Source organism: Primulina tabacum, chromosome 17 (genome assembly GCF_025594145.1).
Source record: "Primulina tabacum isolate GXHZ01 chromosome 17, ASM2559414v2, whole genome shotgun sequence".
Classification (NCBI taxonomy): Eukaryota; Viridiplantae; Streptophyta; class Magnoliopsida; order Lamiales; family Gesneriaceae; genus Primulina; species Primulina tabacum.
In genome coordinates this window covers 29,017,565-29,041,722 of record NC_134566.1, presented here as the reverse complement: position 1 = coordinate 29,041,722, position 24,158 = coordinate 29,017,565, and the positions used below count along the sequence as shown (strand labels likewise).

The 24,158-nt window shown below is 30.7% G+C and overlaps 5 protein-coding genes across 7 annotated transcripts; 3 read left to right on the top strand and 2 right to left on the bottom strand.

The window, feature by feature from the left end:
- Positions 1–585: 585 nt before the first annotated feature.
- LOC142531707 (STS14 protein-like) lies at positions 586–1,348 on the top strand. Its single transcript, XM_075637932.1, has one exon. The coding sequence runs from the start codon at positions 653–655 to the stop codon at positions 1,193–1,195; it is 543 nt and encodes a 180-aa protein (XP_075494047.1). The 5' UTR covers positions 586–652; the 3' UTR covers positions 1,196–1,348.
- Positions 1,347–5,064, bottom strand: LOC142531706 (uncharacterized). Of its 2 annotated transcripts, none has more exons than XM_075637931.1 (11): positions 4,511–5,064; positions 4,120–4,180; positions 3,810–3,893; positions 3,600–3,713; positions 3,135–3,512; positions 2,627–3,021; positions 2,439–2,538; positions 2,291–2,350; positions 2,120–2,206; positions 1,886–2,014; positions 1,347–1,799 (listed from the first exon to the last, which is right to left on the bottom strand). In XM_075637931.1, exons 1-11 carry the CDS (start codon positions 4,573–4,575, stop codon positions 1,491–1,493), a joined length of 1,782 nt encoding a protein of 593 aa, XP_075494046.1. In that variant the 5' UTR covers positions 4,576–5,064; the 3' UTR covers positions 1,347–1,490. The 2 variants fall into 2 exon arrangements, with proteins under 2 accessions (XP_075494046.1, XP_075494045.1); XM_075637930.1 differs by having other exon boundaries at positions 2,627–3,030; positions 4,511–5,063.
- A 4,890-nt stretch (positions 5,065–9,954) lies between these two features.
- Positions 9,955–10,702, top strand: LOC142530662 (protein RGF1 INDUCIBLE TRANSCRIPTION FACTOR 1-like). Its single transcript, XM_075636482.1, has 3 exons — positions 9,955–10,143; positions 10,278–10,499; positions 10,616–10,702. Exons 1-3 carry the CDS (start codon positions 9,955–9,957, stop codon positions 10,700–10,702), a joined length of 498 nt encoding a protein of 165 aa, XP_075492597.1.
- A 4,896-nt stretch (positions 10,703–15,598) lies between these two features.
- Positions 15,599–16,350, top strand: LOC142530661 (protein RGF1 INDUCIBLE TRANSCRIPTION FACTOR 1-like). The gene is made up of 3 exons (XM_075636480.1): positions 15,599–15,787; positions 15,922–16,143; positions 16,264–16,350. The coding sequence occupies exons 1-3, from the start codon at positions 15,599–15,601 to the stop codon at positions 16,348–16,350; spliced, it is 498 nt and encodes a 165-aa protein (XP_075492595.1).
- Positions 16,351–22,039: 5,689 nt separating this feature from the next.
- LOC142530945 (B3 domain-containing protein Os03g0212300-like) lies at positions 22,040–23,519 on the bottom strand. Of its 2 annotated transcripts, none has more exons than XM_075636883.1 (4): positions 23,393–23,519; positions 22,992–23,295; positions 22,648–22,790; positions 22,040–22,558 (listed from the first exon to the last, which is right to left on the bottom strand). In XM_075636883.1, the coding sequence occupies exons 1-4, from the start codon at positions 23,462–23,464 to the stop codon at positions 22,190–22,192; spliced, it is 888 nt and encodes a 295-aa protein (XP_075492998.1). In that variant the 5' UTR covers positions 23,465–23,519; the 3' UTR covers positions 22,040–22,189. The 2 variants fall into 2 exon arrangements, with proteins under 2 accessions (XP_075492998.1, XP_075492999.1); XM_075636884.1 differs by having other exon boundaries at positions 22,648–22,775.
- Positions 23,520–24,158: the final 639 nt, after the last annotated feature.

Below are 24,158 nucleotides of genomic sequence, written 5' to 3'. Positions count from 1 at the left end.
TCCATATATATATATTTATAAATCAATTTATTTTTATATAAAATTATTAATTATATTAAAATTTTAAAAAAAATTTAAAAACTTGAATTCGATTTTTTCGAACTCGAGTAACTCAATACATTATTGGGTCGATCTCAAAAATTACTACTTAAGTCAGTCGAGCTCGAGTAGTACTCTGCTCGAGTTCGACTCTGCTCGATTGCACCACTACAGACAAATCATCTAAATCAATTTAACTATACCAAACTTATGATATGATTTATTTTAATTTATATGTATTTATAGAAAAATTTAATTTAATAATTAAGTAATTGCTAGTTCATGGAATCACACACATATATATAATTTTGGTTACGATATTAATTATAAAAAATCGAATATTTATAATTTTTTTAAATCATGACGATAAAATTCAGACTTTTGTAAATCATATCCAAGTTCATATACTATATTTCGAGATCACCAATAAAATTATGAGTCAATTAATATGGCATTTCGAATCAGCTTGGGTTTTTTTGTTAGTTCTTATAAATTTTGAATATAATCAAATAAAGTAATATTTTTTTATAAAACGTTTTTTTACGGAGCTTTTCACTCTCCAAATCATAGCCCTGAATATAATAATTTTGACACTCTCGGAAAGAAAACGAAGATGTTCCAACTCTTGCCAATATTCACTTCTCTCCTACTCATTTCGCAAGCTGCTGCCCGAGCTCAGCCGCCACCTCCTCCGGTGGCTGCACCCCCCGCTCCATCAGTGCCTCTCCCCAACTCGACCCAAGAATATCTTGAAGCCCACAACCAAGCGAGGGCCCAAGTAGGTGTCGGCCCCCTCGTGTGGAGCGAGCCACTAGCCAAATCCGTCAGCCTCACGGTGAGGCTCCAGAGGGATAAACAGGGTTGCTTCTTCGCTAACTTGACCAACAACAGGTACGGCAGCAACCAGCTGTGGGCCGGTGGCTTCGCCGTAACGCCGCGCATCGCTGTGGAGACGTGGGTGGCGGAGAAGAAGTTCTATACTTATGCTAACAATTCTTGCGCGCCGGACCACCACTGCGGGGTTTACACGCAGGTGGTGTGGAAGGACTCGCAAGAACTGGGGTGTGCTCAGGCTGTTTGTCCCAATGAGCATTCTGGTTTAACCATTTGTTTCTATAATCCCCCTGGAAATATAGTGGGAGAGAAACCGTACTAGAATATCAAGTACTATGAATGTTATGCAGCAAAAGATGTTTTTTGAAGTTGTCGAATCATCATTTTTGCTACATTTTTTTGTCTCTGATTTTGGTTCTCAGTGGTTTCCATTTCTAAATTTCTTGTTCAGAGCTCAATTTCTTGAAGACGTTAACTTTCTTGCATGTGCTGTCAACAATTTAGATCTTTTTAAACAATTGTATAACTTAAAACTGAAATTTGATCTATATACAGTACAAAATCAGACCTTTCAACCGAGGAATGTAACAAGTATAAAGAATGAACCGGGCCAATCTTCACTTCACCAGCTCTTTCATTATTATGTACCTGAAAGAAAAATTATGTGGAACCCATTCGATGTTTTTGCGCGGAGATTGAGCAAGCTTGGATCTCCTCTTAATGGTTTTCCTCAGAGACTCAGGTAAAGATTGTTGGATCATCTGTACTATCTCTCCGGTGCAGAGACCTGACTCCTTGGCGAAGTACTCGACGATCTTCGGCAGGATAATTTTTTTATCCTTTCGTATACCAAACGTCGCTCGAATGTACTCTTCTTTTGCAGCCTCCAGCTGATGATATACCCTCTTTGGCGTGTATGTACGAACCTAATAGCACACAAATACAAGCCTGTTAGATCCAAGTAGCTTGAACATGATAAGGTTTAAGAAAGAGGACATGAATAAATTATTACTGCTGGATCGGAGTGGCTCCCTGCTGAGAGAGCGAAGTGCAGAAGTGGCTCGGATCGTTCTATTGCATATGTTTGCCGTGCATCACTTGACTTAAATTTTGTTCTTGATGAAAATATTAACCTAAGCCACTGAATTAAGAGCAAATTTCATCAGCATAAATGAATGTTCTATTGTTAAACTTAGACAGAAAGAGTGATGTAAATATGTATCAAGATTCAATCCAGGCAATGTACCTGTCCAGGATGCGGCATTCGGCATCCCAGTATAGAATTCTGTATCACATCTGCGCTCACTATTTGACCTCCAACATTGTAGGCAGCCTATGCAAGTAAAACTGTGAGATCAAAATTTTCCAGCCGAGCCTTTTATGGGAAATGTAAATGATTGATTTCTTGTTTTCTTACCTTCATTAGTAGAAACATCCGCTTCATATTGTTTTCCGGGATGCCATATGCCAAAAACGCCTGTTAAAATAAAAATAAATATATGGATAACTTGTAATCTTTATAATATTTGTCAGGCTGTAACGATATTATTTGTTCGAGTTTATACATGCATCACCAAAGCATTGTGTACATTGATCCAGAAAGCCAGCTTCTCCTCATGTGTCATCCGCCGGGGATCAATCTCTTCCAATCGACAAATAAGTGACCTGCGAAGTATAAATTCAAATATCATATCAGGCTTGATCAAGGTGATATTTCTCTAAAAAAAACTTTGTACAATCCGACTATCGTCACCTAAAGTCCCGTAGTAAGTATTCGATATCATTCAATTTCTCTCTACTTCTGTATATACAATTCACTTCAACCATTGTGCTGTAAGGTCCACTAAAATCTTTTAGCCCTTCAGTATGAAACGGATTGTCCAGCCGAACATCAAACGAAAGATCGTTTCTAAATCCAGGACTCCACAAGTCAGTCTGGAATTTTGGAGAAAATGCACCCACAGATGACAAAGATGAAGAGGGCGACGAGTAGCTGTGGTGCACCAATGTAGGATCAGCAAGCTTATAATATATATTGCACATGCAGTTGACCATTTCTTCAGAAAGCTTATTCGGTGTGTCTGCTAAATGATCTGAAATACGGGTTCCAAGATGCTCCGCCAAACTAATAACATTTGAAGACGTATTCTGAGAATACTGTAAAAGGTTCAAAACATTGCAATTCATTCGATAAATCTATAAAGATGAGAACCCTACAACTTCAGCTCTTGAATATCATAAACCAAGCTTAAAATGGATACCTCCATGATGGACAATGGCTGAGAATGACATGCCCGAAGAGAAGTTTTGTTCGATGGTGGTGTACGTTGAGAGAGTGAAGAGTGGGAGCGTTGAACTACTGACTCGACAAGATTATCTTCATCGACTTCCTTGGAAAATGAATAAGTATCAATTTCAGGTGCTAATTTCTCTCTTGCTGACGAAGTATCTGTTCTTGAAAAATCTAGTCGCCTCCTTCTCGAGGTCGGTAATGGTGATTTTACTCCATATTTCTTGGATGGGGTTAAGGAAGGGGATTGAGGATCAAATGCTTTTCGATACAGTGACAGAAGATGATGCTCTAAATGCTCAACTTCTAGCTCCAATACTGCAATGTCTTTAATGAGTTCTGCAGCTGACTAGAATCGGTTGCAAATCTTTCATTATTACACTTTAAATGCTGATGATTTTCAAACTTAGAAGCAAGAAACTGATAAATACTATACCTTAGGAATAGCGGTTTCATTTATATACTGGGACGAAGCCGTGTAACCAAGTGCCTTTTCCATGGCACAGCGAACAGATACTTGATCCTTCAATCTTTTTTCGAGCTGCAGTATCTGCATTGAAAGTAAAAATTACAAAATCTCAAAGACTTAACAGAACTACTTGTATACCTCTTGACTAAACTGCAAGCAGAAAATGCCCTTGCATACCTCTTGACTCAAAGAATGTTGAATTTCAGATTTAGATAAATGACTTGTATTGCTGCTGGAACAGCCATTTAAGTGTCCTGTATCCTGGAATCCAAAAACAAATGTTTGCGTCATCGTTTAAACGCCTTCTATTGAAACTTAAAATCTACTAAATTGATCACAAATGATTTATTATGTAGGATTTTGAAAGAGTAGAACAAAGATAACTTCGCCGTTTCGGGATAATCTGAATCCGGAAAGAATCGAACAGGGATTGATCATATGAACCGGCAAAGTCTCTTGAAAAATGTTCACTATAAGGATAACTTACCAGCTTCTCATGACGAGATTGTTCAAAGTTATCTTCCTCAGGTTCTCTGGGGTGTGGGAAGCTGCTATTGCAGCACAGTGACAGGAAACAGAGTATTAATTCAGCATGTAAATATCATATTTGCTAACTCTATCTGTTCATCTAAATACCAAAATAACCTTTCCAAAACTGAATGCAGAAATAAGAACATAATCAAAATGCCTCAGAACATGGACAGGGATCAAGATTTTACGCAGCTCCCACCGACTAACAAATTCTTCGAAGATCTCCAAAAATAAATGATAAAAGTAAACGAATACAAAGAAGATGGCTGACAAGTCACAAAGCTAAGCTTAACACAACTCATTATATAAAACTGCGTAGTACAGTAAATAACCAAGTAAAAAGGTACCTTTTGGAACGCCTGTGTCTAACCAGCGCAGGCAACTTGCTGCTGCGAAACCCTTCGAAACCCATTAACACGAGAAGGCAAACGAACAAGGAAGAAGTGGCAAACTAACTCAGGAGCTCTATTTTGAAAAAAATGATTAGCAAGGCCGGCCTAAATTTAGGGTAGAAAATGCAAGAATATGAAAAATGGTCCCAAAAAAACTCAGCTTTTAGTCAAAGGCCGGAATTGTCCTGTCCTATATTTGTCTATATTTCAGCGCTAAACCAGGCAATCACTCCATAAATACAAAGTCATAACACCAAAGAGGGTCATGTGCGCACACAAAAATGGCTGAGAAAAGGAAGCCCTTTTGACCATTAGGCGCGCCTTCTTTGTTAAAGAAAAAGCAGCTCCCATTACCATTTTCTGAGAAAACTAGGCTTTTGTACAATGGAGAGACTTTCCGCTTGGCGTCGAAATAAGGAATCGGATTTTGTTCGCTTTTGTTGAAGAAAGTTCGCTGGCAATGTCAAAGTGTTGAGAGAGCGCTAGTGCTCAGAAAGTTGACTAATTTGGAGAAAGAAACAACTGGGGAATGGGGATCATGAGCTTTATATATATATATATATATATATAATCAATCTTTCTTGTTTTATCTCCAAAAAAATCTCAAATTTACTTTATATATATATATATACACACACACACACCCATACATAATTAAAAATCCGTATAATATATTTTCTACCATTTTGGAGGTTTTATTTGATATATAATTGATTATATTTATCAAAATAATTTCATCTTTTTTAACCAAAAAGATAAATTTTTTAATAGTTCATTATTCCAACAAAAACAAAAACAAAAACAAAAACATGCTAGCCTATTTAAATATTATGCACATAAAAGCAAGCCTACGCAAAAGAAGCTAGAAATATGAGGTCAACAAAAAGAGAAAAGGTGTATGTAACTAAAAGTATTGGAAATTCGAGGGCCATACAAATTAAGAAATATTGCACCATATAATTAAGGCAAATGCAAATAATTATGTGAGACGGTCTCACGGATCGTATTTTGTGATACATATATTTTATTTTGGTTATCTATGAAAAAATATTACTTTTTATGCTAAGGCACCGTTTGGTTCATGGTATGAGATATATAGTATGGAGATAAGCAATATTTTGTAATAATAAAATAAATAAAAAATGATAGTTAATATAGTGTTTGATTTAATTGATTTGATTGATTAAATTTGAGATAATATGATATTACCATTTTGTCATTGTTGAAAATATTAATAGAATATTAATAATATTATTTATTAAGGGTAATATCGTAATTTTATATTATTGATTTGATTGATGTGAGATAAATTATTACGAATTTGATTGATGTGAAATAAATAATTAATAATTTGATTGATCGAGATAAATAATACTTGTACAAAACAAATGATATGATAGAACTATTTATATTAGTACTTACAAGTACTTGAACCAAACAGTACCTAAGAGTATTACTTTTTATTGTGAATATGAGTATGATTGATTCGTCTCACATATAAAGATTCGTGAGACTGTCTCACAAGAGACCTACTCTATAATTAATAAACGAGTCAAGACTCAAGATACACATATATTTTTAATCCTAATTAAATATCATTTACATTAAATCAGACAATATACATGTATAACTACAATTTGAATATTTGTTGAGTATTTACAAGTTGAATGAGTTAGAGAATATAGAGAATAGTAGAGGGACTCGCTAGCTATAGAACAGAAAAATAAATAAAAAAAGCGTGTTGTGTTACCTCAAAAGGGATGAAAGTTAATTAGCTATAAAAAGGGAACATTGGATGCTTTGAAAGGAAATGAAATTTTGTGGGTTTCCCTTTGTCTAAATCTTTGCGGGAAAATTAAGAAAAATGTGAGATACCCACGTTGTCTTTGGTACAAAAGAGAGTATCGTTTGTCAAAGAATCAGTAAATAAATAAATTAATATGTCGATGTGTACGTGGGTACAAAAGAAAAGGATGATTGCATTAGGTGTTAGGTTCTTAGGAATTATGCATCTTTTTATTTTATTATGAGTAGATTTTTTTTGATACGGTCTCACGAATTTTTATCTGTGAGACGGGTCAAATCTACCGATATTTATAATAAAAAATAATAATCTTAGCATAAAAAGTAAATAAGATATCCATCTCACAAAATATGATCCGTGAGAACCGTCTCAAACAAGTTTTTGGCTTTTAGTATTTATCGTAGAACAATATTGTATAGGTTAAAGAAAAGTTTTGTATGAGTTTCACTAGTTTTGTTCCTATTCGACCAGATCTGGAGTTCAAATTTTGTGAATAAAAATTAAGTGTTAGAACTTCTTCTTTTTTTTATGGGTAAGGGGCAGACTAATTCTAGATTTTTTTCAAGATCAGTCAAAAATAATAATAACAATGGGGGTTACAATAAATGTTCTAAAGCATATGAAATGAGAGGAAGAGTCACAATCAAATTTTAAAGTTTTAAGTGAATTTAATACGAGATTAAGTTTGAAAATTGTTTCTAGTTTTATTATAACTTTATTTATATTAAGTCAGTTAATAGATACACATACAAATTATAAAAATAAATGCATAATTTTAAAATTATAAAAAAAACATAAGCTCCAAAATCCCATATTGTGTGAAGTAAAACTTTTATTTATCGTTGTTGGTCAAATGTTGTCTTTTAGTCGTAAATAAATAAAGGGTTCAGAACAGATTTTAATTTTATTCCTTAAGGATTTGTTGTTTAATTTTTTTTGTATTCTTAAATTTTATTTTAAAGTTATAATGCATTAAAAATTAAAATTTGTCTATTAAAGTACTTTTTTTTAATATTTTGTATATGCTTTAGCTGACCAATTTTTCTCAAGGATCAAAACTTTTTTCTCACATTTTGCGTTTAAACTATACTTTTTTTTACGTTTTTTAGAACATTGAAAACAATAGCAGACATGATAAAACAAGAATATTCTAAAAAGAAAATGTCTTCTGTTTTTTTATATATATTTCTTATTTTATATTGCGACTTCTGTAAATTCTTAAATGTTTTTTTTTAAAGTATATTCATTAAATGTTTGGAAATATGAATATATAATATTAATAGTACAACGAAAATATCGTACAAGATATTTACAACAATTAAATATTTTGTTATTATTTCATAAGATTTTGTAATGAATTTATAGATTTTGATAAATGGAACTTTGTTGGGCAATTTTAGAGAAGACCAAAATAAGTGTCACACGTGGACCAATGAATTAATTAGACGACGACATGGTTCTTACATTTCACAAGTTGAGCTAAAACTCCGCCGATATTGGTGCGGACTCATGTGGAGCACCGATGTTATTGCATTGGTACTGCATTTGTTAGTTATTTAATTATCTTAATTACTAATTATTGATATACAAGTTAATATTAATACATATAAATAATTGATTATAAACTTAAAGTAATTCAAATTATGTTTGCAATGCTGTAAAATTTTTGTAGTTGCTTTTGTGAGTTATTTTTAAATTGTGATATTTAATTAATATGATATTTTATTTTTAATTTTTTAATTGTGATATTTAATTAATATGATATTTTATTTTTAATTTTTAATTGTGATATTTAATTAATGTCTCAATATATATCTAAAACTTACATTTTTTTACAAGTGTCATTAAAACATGTAAGTAAATGTCATTTTTTTTACGGTACTTTTCCAATGAAAATAGACATTTAGATTTTTCTAATTTTTTATTTGAAGTATAATTTGATTAGTTTGATTTATTTCAATTTTATTCGTACAAAGAGAAAATAATGAAAAATTAAGAAGAATGAAAATTACTTTATACTTTTGAATTAAATTTATGAGATAATCTTTAAATTTTTTTACCAAGATAATCTTTATAATTATTATGAATTATAATGATAATTTGTTAGATATTAAAATTTGTACATATGATATTTTTAACCGAGTCTAACGTATTATTTTATTAGTAAGTCTCTTGTGAGACGATGTCACAGATCTTTATCCGTGAGACGAGTCAATTATCCTCATATTTATAATAATAACTAATATTTTTGGCATATAAATTGAAAAGTTAGTAAAATCACAATTGATATTTAACTTAATAATAGGTTTTGTGGTTTTATTTTAACATTATTATGATAATTAGTTAATTAAAAGAATTTTATTTGACAATCCTTTGTCCTATGGGTATTCCATTTAAGTACATTCCTAGTTAAAATAAATAAATGGGCTCGACATTATTCATCTCCATCTTTCGAGTCTTTTGAACATTTTCTGGAACAAAGAACCCATCTTAAGTTCCGTTTGTTTCCAAATCAAATTAAATTATTAAAAGTCTATTAAATTTAATATTTTTTCCGCAAAAAATGAATTACCAAATTTAATTTAAACTTTTGACATATATGTAGCTTGAAATGCACAACGAGTCCTCTCAAGCTATCCCCGTCGAACGGGCCAAAATTGAATGGGCTTAAGTCCAAAGAATGGGCTAGCCATATAAAACCTGAACAAAAGGCCCATTAAAAATGTTCCATATCTTTCTATCAAGACAATATTATCAACATGGAAAGTATAGTTACAATTATAATTAATAAAAGTCAAAAACTTGTGTGAGACCATCTCACGGATCGTATTTTGTGAAATTAATTTCTTATTTGGGTGATCCATGAAAAAATATTACTTTTTATGCTAAGACATAGTTTGGTACATGGGATAAGGAGGGATTGATAAATAATCCTCATTATCCCATGTTTGGTACCTTTTTAAAAAGCTCATGATAATATCATGGACCATTGATAAATAATTTTTTAGAAGGATAAAATTCTCATCTATTATGTGTGATAATTATAAATAATTTTTATAAATCTCAATAAAATTATTAGTATCACCCGATTGACCCATCTCACAGATAAAGATTTGTGAGACCGACTCACAAGAGACTTACTCTTAATAAAAATAACTTTGAAACTTTAACGCGACAAATTTAATCAACCCAACTTATCAATTAATTAAGTTAGTTTTTTTTTTTTTGGATAATTTAAAAGTTACCTTGTTAATAAAGTTGCATGCTATCGGAATAAACGAGAAACTCTGAAATCAGATTTAATTTCTTGAAGATCAATCCACTTAATTATTAAGTTTCCTTTTATAACTCTACATACATACATACATACATATCCCTTCTCGTCAAAAAAAAAAAAAAATAAAATACATACATATCCCTTAAAAATCGAGTTTCTTGATTTTCTCTGTCATAAATTTGAGATTTCTGATTATCAGATATCGCTTCCTAATCCAACTAGAATGCAACAACATCACACTATAAATATACGGCCATTGCACAATAATTTGCATATCATATATAACAGAGAGCGTACAAGAAAATTAAAGCTTTGATAATGGCGGTCGATTCTCTCGAGTCCCCTTCGTGGTTGAAGGATTGCATGCAGATCAGGTTCTACGAAGAAAGATGTGAGAAACATACGAGGAAATACAAAACCATCTACTGTAGGAGTTGCAATGGAACCCTAGAATGCGAGATATGCTGGAAAGATTCGACGAAGCATCATGGCCATGAATTCTTGCAAGTGAGTAATCCATTCCCGTGCAATGTTTTGAGGGAATGTGAGACTTCTTGACGTCCCGGTTTTCTTTTTTATTTATTTCCGTTTTCTTGGTTCTAATCTTTCGAATGGATTTGTTCTCGTGTTTAATTCCGTAGGTTTATATAGCTTCATGGAGGACGTCGGTAGAGATTGGAGACATAAACCGGGTGTGGGATGCGTCGAATATTCAAGTGTATAAAATCAATTACAAACAAGTGGTGTACTTGAATCCGAACCAGAAAGGGAGAGAGGAGAAAAATGAACAAACCCCCAAGTGTCAAAGTTGCAGACGAAAGTTGATGGGTTCGGAGTACAGGTTTTGCTCCATTGCTTGTAAGGTACGTATTTTCATGCAATATATATATATATATATATATATATAATATTATGATCAGCTAAAAAAAATCAAAAACTTTTAAAAATAATATTGAAACTGAACTTCTGATTATTGCAGATGAGGGGCATAGGGTTTTCCTATAATGTGAGGAGAAGAAAAGCTAGGTTTCCTCAGAGGGCTCCATTGTCTTCGATCGATTACTAACAATAGGGTTTAATTTCTGTCAAGTTACGTTGTTGATTATTAAGGGAATAGTTTTTCACTTTTCTCTCAAGTTTTTGATCAGAAATTATTCATAAGATATCATATATAGTATTCATGTTCTTAGATATTATTCGTTAATCCGTTACAATGACAAATCAAATAAAAAAATCCATCAAGAAATCTGGTGTTTTCTTTCTTTTCTTCTTCTTCTTCAATGATTGCAATAAACTAAGGGAGTTTGAGGGTTTTAGAGAGATCTTGGGGGATATCGGGCCTTGAAATTCTTGGATTTAACTTGGTGGAATTATATATATTTTTTGCTTTTTTTATGATTTTTCTCAATTGATGAACGAATCCATACATTTAAATTAATTATAATGTGAAGGGTCACTTGAATCACAAATTAAGTGCATAAAGTTTTGAAAAATTTATAAATCAAGTATAGATTAACTGATGTATAAACAAATTAAAACTCCGAATTCTCTAAAACTACTGAGTAAAAAACAATTATAAACCACTATTTTTTTTTCCATGTTAACAAATTAAAATAAACAACAACTGTTTGTCAGAATTTCAAACCCACGATTTAGTTATCACATAAGCAATCAAATATATTCTGCCGGTTGTCAAGAAGTTGCCATATTAAGAACTTAAAATACCGTTATTTATTAATTATTGATTTCTTCGTTTGATAGACAAATATATATTAAAGAAAATATTTTATCTTGTTTACACGTTTCTTGAGGAGGTGAATACAAAAAAACTCATCTAAAAAATACGTACACATATATATTGTTCTTGAATTATTTCAATTTTTCGAGATCTGTAATAGAATTTTGAATTATTTGAAAAATTATTGATGACTCATAAAATAAACAATTTTTTTCCGTAAATATCGAGGCTGAAAGAGCACATGTATTTCGTATCCTAATCGAAAAAAACAAAGGGCTAAATATTAAGTGCGAAAATTGTTTCTAGTTTTATTTATATTAAGTCAATTAATAGATACACATAAAAATTATAAAAATGAATGCATAATTTTTCAAACTATACAAACATAAGTTCCAAAATCCTTTGTGTGAAATAAAACTTTTATTTATCGCAAGCTGTTCGTCAAATGTTATCTCTTAGCCTTCAAAGAAATGAAGGATTCAGAACAAATTTTATTTTTATTCCTTCGGGGATTGTTGTTTAATTTTTTTATATTCCTAAATATTTATTATTTAAAAAAAAATTTACAAGTTATAATGCATAAAAAAAACTTAAAATTTATCTAAAAATATACCTATTCACACTTTTTTTTTACATTTTTTATACGCTTAACTCTGGTTGACCATTTTTCTCATGGTTTTGCTCGAATCAAAACTTTTTCCTCACGTTTTACATCTAAGCTACATTTTTTTCACGTTTTTTAGAACATTGAGAACAATAGCTGACATTATAAAACAAGAATATTTTAAAAAGGAAATGTCTTCTGTTTTTTTATAAATATTTCTCATTTGATATTGCGACTTCTGTATATTCTTAATTTTTTTAAAGTACTAATTAAATGTTTGGATATATTTTCTTTGGGCAATTTTAGAGAAAAACCAAAAAAAAGTGTGACACGTGGACCAATGGATTAATTAGACAACGACGACATGGTTTTTACGTGTCAAAAGTTGGCTAAAACTCCGTCGATATTGGTGCGAACTCATGTGGAGCACCTACGTTAGAGTAGGTCTCTTGTGAGACGGTCTCACGAATTTTTATCCGTAAGACGGGTCAACCCTACCGATATTAACAATAAAAAGTAATACTCGTCGCATAAAAAGTAATAATTTTTCATGGATGACCCAAATAAGATATTTGTCTCACAAAATACGACCCTGAGACCGTCTCACACAAGTTTTGCCCCTACCGTTATTGCATTGGTACTGCATTTTATTTTATTTTGTTAGTTATTTAATTATCTTAATTACTAATGATTGATATGTGTATTAATATTACTACATATAAATAATTGAATTATAAACTTAAAGTAATTTAAATTATGTTTTCCATTGTGTAAATTTTGAGTAGTTTGCTTTTGTGAGATTTATTTAACGACACCACTTTCCCACGTATATTATATAAAAACTCACATTAGATAATCTTGTTAGTCAATTTTGTGAGTGAAATCCCCAACTCGACATAATTCATGAAAACTATTACTTTTTATGCTAAAAGTATTAATTTTAACATTAACTATGAATCATTGATCTGTTCCACACTTCCACGAAAATAAATTTGTTTAATAATCTGAGGCCTATTCGTATATTTATACACAAGTCTAGCAAAATTTATTATAACAAGCAGGGTATTAAAATTATATTTACAGGTAAATATAATCTTTGAATGGAGGCTGCTTCGAAAAGCGATGTGTAATATGAATATCTTGAATTGAATTTGACTTTTTGAGTTTACAGGCATTGTCTATGTTTATCGGAAATTTTTCACCTGGTGCAGTATAGGCTTGACGAGAATCGTGAATGCAATTGATAAAGTCCTCCCAATCAAGTTTTGTGGATCCTCGCAACAAGATTCAGAGCTTTGGGATACCGATGAAAATCATATGATCTTCAAGTCAGTGATCATCTGAAAAAATCCTCCCAATAAAAAAGTTATCCCAATAAAGCAAAATATCTTAAGATGTAAATGATAACTTACCTTCCAAATGAGGAATAATCAACTTTAGGTTCGATGGAGAGCGTTGTGAGCTTTATCTTGTTGAGCTTAAAATCTTATTGGACATGATTTACCAAAGAGTAAGACTCTTGTGAGACGGTCTCACGAATCTTTACATGTGAGACGGGTCAACCATTCCGATATTCACAATAAAAAGTAATATTTTTTCATGAATAACCTAAATAAGATATATGTCTCACAAAATAATATCCGTGAGACCATCTCATGTAAGTTTTTGTCTTTACTAAAAGAAAAATTTGAAAAATAACCTCGATCAACTATTTAATTAAAAAAATGACATCCTCATATGTAAACAAAATATCTCTTTAGTTAATGATCCTTAATAAATATAATTAATTAAATATCGAGCCCGACTTTAGTGGGCTGAATAATTAAATTTTTTGAAGGAAAATAAATAATTAAATTTTGTGCATAACCCATCATTGTTTTTTTTTTATTCTTTGTATGTCAAAACCACTAAATGAGTATTATTTAGATGATTTTTTAACTTTTGTTTACCTTTATTATTTGATTACATCATGAAAATTTTGTAAAACATCACTAATAAAATAAAAAAATAAAAATTGAATTCAACATGTTTGAGGCCCAATATTTTAAGTTTGGGTCAATCCAAAAAATTCTCAGGTAATATTTGAGCCAAGCATCATGTCAAGTATTTAATGGTTTTGGAAAAAACTGGATGGTTAATCCACAATCTGCGAATTTGGCGGCGTTATTTTCTTTTCGATGATAAATCCTTTGAAATTTTATCGAATAATTGTCTTGGGCTAATCAAGTATTTGTAAATTTAAGCACTTTCCGTTTATGTCCTCTTTGTCCCACTTTTATGCTCGTCGGAATTTGTTGGGCAATATCATGTGAATGGTTTATTATGCACTTGAAGAAGATGTCAAGCCACGTTCAATTTATCATGAAAAAAATTTGTGTGAGAAGATATCAAAAAAGATCTCTTATTTGGGTTATCCATGAAAAAATATTACTTTTTATGCTAAGAGTATTATTTTTATTGTGAATATCGGTATCGGTAGAATTGACCCGCTTCACAGATAAAAACTTGTGAGACTATGTCACAAAAGAGACATATTCATTTATTATTGGAATGAGAATAATCTTAATTCATTATTTGGTTGAATTGACGATAAATACTACAAAAGACCTTAATATGATATTTTATTTTTATTTTTTTAATTGTGATATTTAATTAATGTCTCAATATATATCTCAAGCTTACATTTTTTTACAAGTGTCATTAAAACATGAAAGTAAATTTCATTTTTCTTACGGTATTTTTCCAATAAAAATAGACATTTAGATTTTTCTAATGTTTTATTTGTAGTATAATTTGATTTGTTTGATTTATTTCAATTTTATTCGTACAAAGAGAAAATAATGAAAAATTAAGAAGAATGAAAATTACTTTATACTTTTGAATTAAATTTATGAGATAATCTTTAAATTTTTTTACCAAGATAATCCTTATATCAAGACAATATTATCAACATGAAAATTATAGTTATAATTATAATTAATAAAAGGCAAAAACTCGTGTGAGACGGTGTCACGGGACGTATTTTGTGAAATTAATATCTTATTTGGGTCATCCATGAAAAAATATTGCTTTTTATGCTAAGAGTATTTCTTTTTATTGTGAATACCGGTGGGGTTGACCTGTCTCCCAGATAAAGATTCGTGAGACCTGACTCACAAGAGACTACTATTAATAAAATAACTTTGAAACTTTAATGCGACAAATTTAATCAACCCAACTTATCAATTAATTAAGTTAGTTTTTTTTTTTTTTGGATAATTTAAAAGTTACCTTGTTAATAAAGTTGCATGCTATGGAATAAACGAGAAACTCTGAAATCAGATTTAATTTCTTGAAGATCAATCCACTTAATTATTAACTTTCCTTTTATAACTCTACATACATATATACATACATACATATCCCTTCTCGTCAAAAAAAAAAAAAAAAATACATACATATCCCTTAAAAATCGAGTTTCTTGATTTTCTCTGTCATAAATTTGAGATTTCTGATTATCAGATATCGCTTCCTAATCCAACTAGAATGCAACAACATCACACTATAAATATACGGCCATTGCACAATAATTTGCATATCATATATAACAGAGAGCGTACAAGAAAATTAAAGCTTTGATAATGGCGGTCGATTCTCTCGAGTCCCCTTCGTGGTTGAAGGATTGCATGCAGATCAGGTTCTACGAAGAAAGATGTGAGAAACATACGAGGAAATACAAAACCATCTACTGTAGGAGTTGCAATGGAACCCTAGAATGCGAGATATGCTGGAAAGATTCGACGAAGCATCATGGCCATGAATTCTTGCAAGTGAGTAATCCATTCCCGTGCAATGTTTTGAGGGAATGTGAGACTTCTTGACGTCCCGGTTTTCTTTTTTATTTATTTCCGTTTTCTTGATTCTAATCTTTCGAATGGATTTGTTCTCGTGTTTAATTCCGTAGGTTTATATAGCTTCATGGAGGACGTCGGTAGAGATTGGAGACATAAACCGGGTGTGGGATGCGTCGAATATTCAAGTGTATAAAATCAATTACAAACAAGTGGTGTACTTGAATCCGAACCAGAAAGGGAGAGAGGAGAAAAATGAACAAACCCCCAAGTGTCAAAGTTGCAGACGAAAGTTGATGGGTTCGGAGTACAGGTTTTGCTCCATTGCTTGTAAGGTACGTATTTTCATGCAATATATATATATATATATATATATATATATAATATTATGATCAGCTAAAAAAAATCAAAAACTTTTAAAAATAATATTGAAACTGAACTTCTGATTATTGCAGATGAGGGGCATAGGGTTTTCCTATAATGTGAGGAGAAGAAAAGCTAGGTTTCCTCAGAGGGCTCCATTGTCTTCGATCGATTACTAACAATAGGGTTTAATTTCTGTCAAGTTGCGTTGTTGATTATTAAGGGAATAGTTTTTCACTTTTCTCTCAAGTTTTTGATAAGAAATTATTCATAAGATATCATATATAGTATTCATGTTCTTAGATATTATTCGTTAATCCGTTACAATGACAAATCAAATAAAAAAATCCATCAAGAAATATGGTGTTTTCTTTCTTTTCTTCTTCTTCTTCTTCTTCTTCTTCTTCTTCTTCTTCTTCTTCTTCAATGATTGCAATAAATTAAGGGAGTTTGAGGGTTTTAGAGAGGTCTTGGGGGATATCGGGCCTTGAAATTCTTGGATTTAACTTGGTGGAATTATATATATTTTTTGCTTTTTTTATGATTTTTCTCAATTGATGAACGAATCCATACATTTAAATTAATTATAATGTGAAGGGTCACTTGAATCACAAATTAAGTGTATAAAGTTTTGAAAAATTTATAAATCAAGTATACAATCGGGTTGTTGGAAGCCTCTTGGATCCTTAATCTGGATTATTCGAATGTTATGTTCGAAGTGGATGCAAAGACGGTCCACCTGGCCATGAGGGGAAATGCGAATGACAACACGGAGTTTGGAGGCATAATGGAAACTTGTAGAGTCATAGTAGCTTCTAAACTAGGTTTCTCGGTTCATTTTGTTCGTAGACAAGCAAACGAGATTGCACATGTGTTAGCCAAGCATTCTTGTTATTATGATAGTCCTTTTGTGTGGGTAGAGACACCAACATGCCTTGGTGATCTCATGAACCTGTACTTTGCTAATTTTTCTAACGAATGAAAGTCTTTTGTTTCGTAAAAAAAAAAAAAAAAAAAAAACTGTTTGTTAGAGGTACAAACCCACGATTTAGTTATTCTATAAGCAATCAAATATTCCGCCGGCTGTCAAGAAGTTGCCATATTAAGAACCTAAAATACCGTTATTTATTAATTATTGATTTCTTCGTTTGATAGATAATTATATATTAAAGAAATTATTTTATCTTGTTTACACGTTTCTTGAGGAGGTGAATAAAAAAAAAAATCATCTAAAAAATACGTACACATATATATTGTTCTTGAATTATTTTTGTTTTTCCTGAGATCTGTAATAGAATTTTGAGTTGATTGAAAAATTATTGATGGCTCATAAAATAAACAATTTTTTTTTTCCATAAATATCAAGGCTGAAAGAGAACATGTATTTCATATCGTAATCGAAAAAAACAAAGGGCTAAATATTTTCGGGGTTTTTAATAGAATATAGTACTTTTCAAACAAATTTATCAAAATATAATATTTTTTTAATAATTTATCAAATTATGATAAAATAAATTATAAATTTAAAAAACTTACACTGCTCCCACCCCTGTAATAAGCGGGGCAGCATTACTACTGCCTCACCAGCAAAATTTAATAAGAGAAATTTGGGATAACTCACTTTTTTACGTAACGGTAATTACATGGGTATATATACAAGTGTATATGCAACAATTTACAATTAATTAACAAATTAACAAATAAAATAATCAAATCCGTTAGTTTTTCAGGCTCCAATCATTCTACATTCTTCTAGAGAACAACCAACCACACGTGTTATAAAATTATAACATACAAATTATAAAAATGAATGCATAATTTTCAAACTATACAAACATAAGTTCCAAAATCCTTTGTGTGAAGTAAAACTTTTATTTACCGCTGTTCCTTAATGTTGTCTCTCATTTTATACTGTGACTTCTGTATATTCTTAATGTTTTTTTAAAGTCCTAATTAAATGTTGGGATATATTTTCTTAGGGCAATTTTAGAGAAAAACCCAAAAAAAAGTGTGACACGTGGACCAATGATTAATTAGACAACGACGACATGGTTTTTACATGTCACAAGTTGGCTAATTAAAACTCCGCCGATATTGGTGGCGGACTCATGTGGAGCACCTACGTTAGATTAGATATCTTGTGAGACGATCTCACGAACCTTTATCGGTGAAACGGGTCAACTCTATCGATATTTACAATAAAAAGCAATAATCTTAGCATAAAAAGTAATACTTTTTCATGGATGACTCAAATAAGAGATCGTCTCACAAAATACAACCCGTGAGACCGTATCACACAAGTTTTTGCCTCTACCGTTCTGGCATTGGTACTGCATTTTATTTTGTTTTGTTAGTTATTTAATTATCTTAATTACTAATGATTGATATGTAAGTTAATATTACTACATATAAATAATTGAATTATAAACTTAAAGTAATTTAAATTATGTTTGCAATTGTGTAAATTTTGATGTAGTTTGCTTTTGTGAGATTCTTTAAAGACACCACTTTCTCACGTATATTATATAAAACTCACGTTAGATAGTCTTACTAGTCAATTTTACGAGAGAAATCCTCAACTCGACATAATTCATGAAAACTATTACTTTTTATGCTAAAAGTATTAATTTTAACATTAAATATGAATCAAGTTGAACTGTTTCACGAAAATAAATTTGTTTAATTAGCTGACAAGAGACATATTCGTATATTTATACACGAGTCTAGCAAAATTTATTATAACAATCAGGGTGTTAAAATTATATTTACAGGTAAAAAAACACAGTTTTCAATTGTCTATTTAATATTTAATAGCCTTGTGCTGGTTGTTATAAATTGAGTTGAAGTATTGACAAAAATATTTATTGCGACCGTATTTCACGGAATTTAATCAAGTTAATAGCTGTCCTACAATGTACGATATTATTATGTGACAATATATAGGAATGAAGATAGTTTTATTTTTTTAAATAAAAAAAATCAGGATAATTAAAATTTTAATGAAAAGGAGGAATTGACGTTTGACGATTTTTTAAACACAAAAATTTTTGTAAGACGGTCCCACGGATCAATTTTATGGTTCGAATATCTTATTTGGATAATAAATGAAAAAGTATTGCTTTTTATGCTAAAAGTATTTTTTTATTGTGAATATCGGTATGGTTGACCCGTCTCACAGATAAAGATTCGTGAGACCGTCTTACAAGAGACCTACTCATTTTTTAAAATGGTTTCGATACGGTTACAAGTCAAATAGATTTATAGTGAAAAAATAAATAAAATAACTACGTGATTAGAGAGATAATGAAATTAATTGAATTTAACAAATATACAAAATATTACGTATATTTAATTATATTATTATTTATTTTAAAAAATAAAATAGGATTTAAATTTAATTCATGAAGTGGTTTAATTTATATAAATTAACTTGGATATATATTTCAGGGTCTTAAAACTCTAGATTGATTAACGGTGCTACTTACAAATTCAAATGTCCACGTCGATTTCTATTTCTTATTTCTTCGGACAATATTCTGACATAGAGAAGCATCTACTATTTTGCGACTTAAATTCAAAATTTATGGTAATAAAAAAATAAAAGGAAATGATTGGTAAAATATTTTTTGGAAAATAAATAGTAATAACTAATTTATGATGGAAAGTAGCATGTATATTTTCGGAAATGAGTAGATTATAAAAGTTATTTGTGATCTAAAATTGTAATTTAGTGGTGTGTATTCAATTCAGAGTTTTGATAACTTTTAATGACTTTTTCAAATGATAGACTTTTATGGATTTGATAGATTTTTATTGACTTTTACAGAAATCTCACGAATTTATAAATATATTTATATGGATTCATGTAGACTTTTTTGCAAGATTTTTATAGACTTTTATGAATTTTTTTTTATAGAATTAGATAAATTTTGTGCTTAATTATAACATATTATTTTTTATTAATTTATTTGAACCAATAATTAATAGACATATATAACATATTCAGTTTGAAAATAATTTTTCAATATTTATATTAATAAATAAATTTACTAATTTAAAAATTAAATAATCTAATCTTTACATGTGTATATATGTGGGTTTGTATGCATGTTTGTAAATTTTTTAAAATACATCAATTGATTAATCTGTAACATTGTTTTTGAATTGATAATATAAATATGAAAAGAATATTATTTAGCATTGTATGGATATAATTTTGTACACAAATAGTATAGCTTACATATTAATTGAAAATGGTAAAAAATTTAAAAAATCATGGTTGTTGCGAGACTGTTCCATTATTAAGAATTAAGCGATATTTTTTGGATCATCTTTTATTATTATTAATAATATTACATTAATTTGTATAAATCATAAATTAAAAATCACAAAATCAATTCTAAAATTCAAAATTTCATATGATATTAAAATAAAAAATTATTAAATGAACAATCAGTAGAAAAATAAAAAATTTGAAAAAGAAATATGAAAATATATATAGAGATACACTTCGAAAATTTGAGAGAGTGGTAGAGATAGATGAGAGGAAAGAAGATAAGAAGAGATGTGATGTGAAATAAATAGCTTGTGTATGAGTTAGAAGTTTTAAAAATCCATCAAAATATTTGGGTTGAATCAAAAACAATTTTTGACAATTTATAGTTGTACCGTAGACGTTAATGTTTGTATGTTAATGAATTCCATTGAGTTATTAAAAGTCAATTGAAAATTTGAATACCTATAGACTTTTATAGAGCTTTTAAAAGTCAATGTTGAATGCTACTGGACTTTTAAAACTCTATGAAAGTCTATTTTGAATATCACTAGACTTCTATAGAGTATGTAAAAGTTTTAATTGAATACATATAAACTTTTAAAATCTACAAAAGTCATTAAAAGTCAATAATTCTCCTACATTGAATACAACCCCCCTTAATTTCAAAAAACAAAAGAAAGTTGGAAAAACAAAAAAAAATGTTACAATATTTATTTTGTCTCATAATTAAAATTCTATCACTTTATGTAATTTATGTTAGATATGACTAGTATATATAGATAGATGTATGTGTTATTTATTTCTGTATGTATTTAATTAAATTATTATTATTAATGTACTTAGTGTATATTCTTTGTAACAATTTTCAACAAAAAAATTTAATAGCGGTCTAAAAATAATTTTGCATAGTTTGACCAAAGTTAAGTAATACATATATTAAATTTGAATGTTGTTTATAAATTTTAATAGCAGTCAAAAAATTTTTAATAGCAGTCTATTTTTAGAGACCATATAAAAAAACGTCGCTAAGATTAATAAATCCGCCGCTAAATTAGCAATGGATTTTCACAAACCGTCGTTAATGGTCAACGACGGCCGATATAGAGACGGTGGTCAAAATCGGGTTACACGACGATTTTAATTTGACCGTTGCAACTCTATTTGTTTATTTGTTTTTTTTTTTTTCCTGAAAATTTCCTTGTTTTGATCCTCTGTTATTGTCACCAATTAAATTTATCGAAAATGAAAATACTTTCCTTTCTTTCTTTCAAGAATTTAGGTGAATTTGATTGTTCTTGACAGATTGTTATTGGAGTTCACAAAAATTATCCTTTCTACGAATTATTTTGCGTCACATTTGGTCTGTCTAGCGGGATTGATTGTAGCATACACAAAAACAATTACGTAAAAAAAATTGTAGCAGTCATGATCACATCACACGCATATGCTCTGTTTATCTAGTTTTAGTGAAAAGGCAAGGCCAAAGAAAATTCCAGAACCATAGTTACCACAAACAAGAAATTTGCTGATCAAATCTGGCTCTGTTTCTCAAGTTCTCCATTGCTTTTTTACCACCTATCCGAGGAATAAAATGGTACCAATAATACTCGTTCGTTATCAAAATCCCAGCGCAGTTACAACAGTTCAATTTATACTACAGATCCTGGCTAAATAGCAACATAAAAGAGTTTAACAAAGTTCAAGACTTTGACCCCTCTGCCAAGATCGAAACCGCTACAAAATCAAAAGAAAATGCATTCCTCTTTAAATGGCAAGGCAGTTAAGTCATGAGGCATACAAAGTTTCAAAGGTGTCCCCTTTCGGCCCCGGGGCTGGAAAAGTTTTCCTCCCTTTGTCCCGTTATTCAGCACCTTGGCTTTCACTAAGCTTCCACCAGGCACTTCACATTCGAGGAGAACCCTGCTTCCAATAGCAACCTTGTTGCCTACTAGGAAATCATTCCACCCGGCAGTCAGTGCAAATCGGTATCCCCCTCCCTGCCGGGAAGAGGATGTCAACTGAACAGGCCACAGCCTCGATTTTGAGTCCTGCAAATGTATCATTCTATCTCCAGCGATTCCAGCCGACAGCACAAAAGCTTTGGAGATGTCCTGTTGTGGTCAAGACAATAAAAGGTAAATAACGTTTTCAGTAACTGATCAAATGAGGACTGAAACTTGGGAAATGACAGGATATTCACCAGTCTGGTTGAGTGTTGCTGATCCAATTTCTTGGAATAACGTTGGATCTCGTCATCATCAGATTCATCTTGAGGATCAGTCCCATCTTCATCCTCGATTTTTACCTTTACATCCAAATCTTTTGCCACTGGGGCACAATTTACTGCAAATCAACAGAAAAAACCATATGAATTTGGCCAGTTGATGCTTTTTTTAACATAAAATTGATTTCTTTTCTTTATATGCCACCAATTGAATAGTGTGAAACAGGAACATAAACAAATAAGCCCTAATCAAAACAATTGGGAAGCTAACCGCGGGCATATTTATTAATTCGTGCAAGCGTAATCTTAACCAAACTCACCAGCTTCATCAGGATCGGAATCTTCGACCGGATAATTAACGGCTGTAAATTCCCTTTCACAGCCACTTATTCCATATACCGAAACATCAAATATGGCGCTTCCGCAGTACCGAAACACCACAAATTCTCCAATTGCAAGCCCTAAATCTTCACAAAACTTCGCCCAGCCTCCGGAAAAGTAGTAACTTTGATCCTCCTGTTTCTCCAATTTCACTTCCCACGTTTTCCCAGAACTAGTTCTGAGTTGGGCGAGGAACTGGGGTAAAATCTCTCCCCATTTCTTCACGAAAGCAGGCGGCAACCGCTGCGGGCGTGGAATCGATAAAATTCAGTTAAATTCAAATCATCCTTACAAAAATTACTAGCAATTACTCGGTCAATAGAAGGATTTAAACACTTACGAGTTGGCGACTGAAGTCTTCGTTGATCAAAACCTTGAAAAAAGAGGCCACGGATTTTGGGTTTTTGGCCATTGGTCTTACTTGTACAGTTATATAGAATCCAATCCCCCTTTTAAATCGAAATCCTTGACAATATAATGAATGTGGTTGACAAGGCATATATATTACAATCGACTATTTTAATTTTTATAATTATAAATTATTATTATTATTAGTAGATATAGATTTATAATAGTTAAGTTTGAAAAATAATAAAAATTTATAAATATAGAAAATGAAAAGTAAATAATGCGTGAAAATGATATGTGTAATCTTTATATATATCACTAAAAATTGGGTCCAACAAAATGTCAAAGAGGGGATAACAGAGAAAAGTTGGAACAGAAATACAGAATGGATTTTCATGCATATTCAGAAGATAAACATGAGAGTGAGTGTGGTCACGGGTGGAGCCACATTAATTTATATCCGGGCTATGACCTAATTTTTTTTAAACAAAATTATATGTAAATTTTGTATAATTTTACAATAATATGATATTAGTTCGGATATATCAATTTAAAATATTAAAAGATTCTAAAGTTTAAAATTTTAGGATAAACACATGCTCCGAGTATAGTTACATAGTCTTGGTGCATTCAACTGGAAGCCATGTGTGGTGTGCTCTGCGTCAACACGCGTCCCCAGTTGCTCCCAGCGGCGCAACGTCGCCGCTTGAAGCAAAAGACTGTTTATATATATATATATATATAAACACGATAAAACT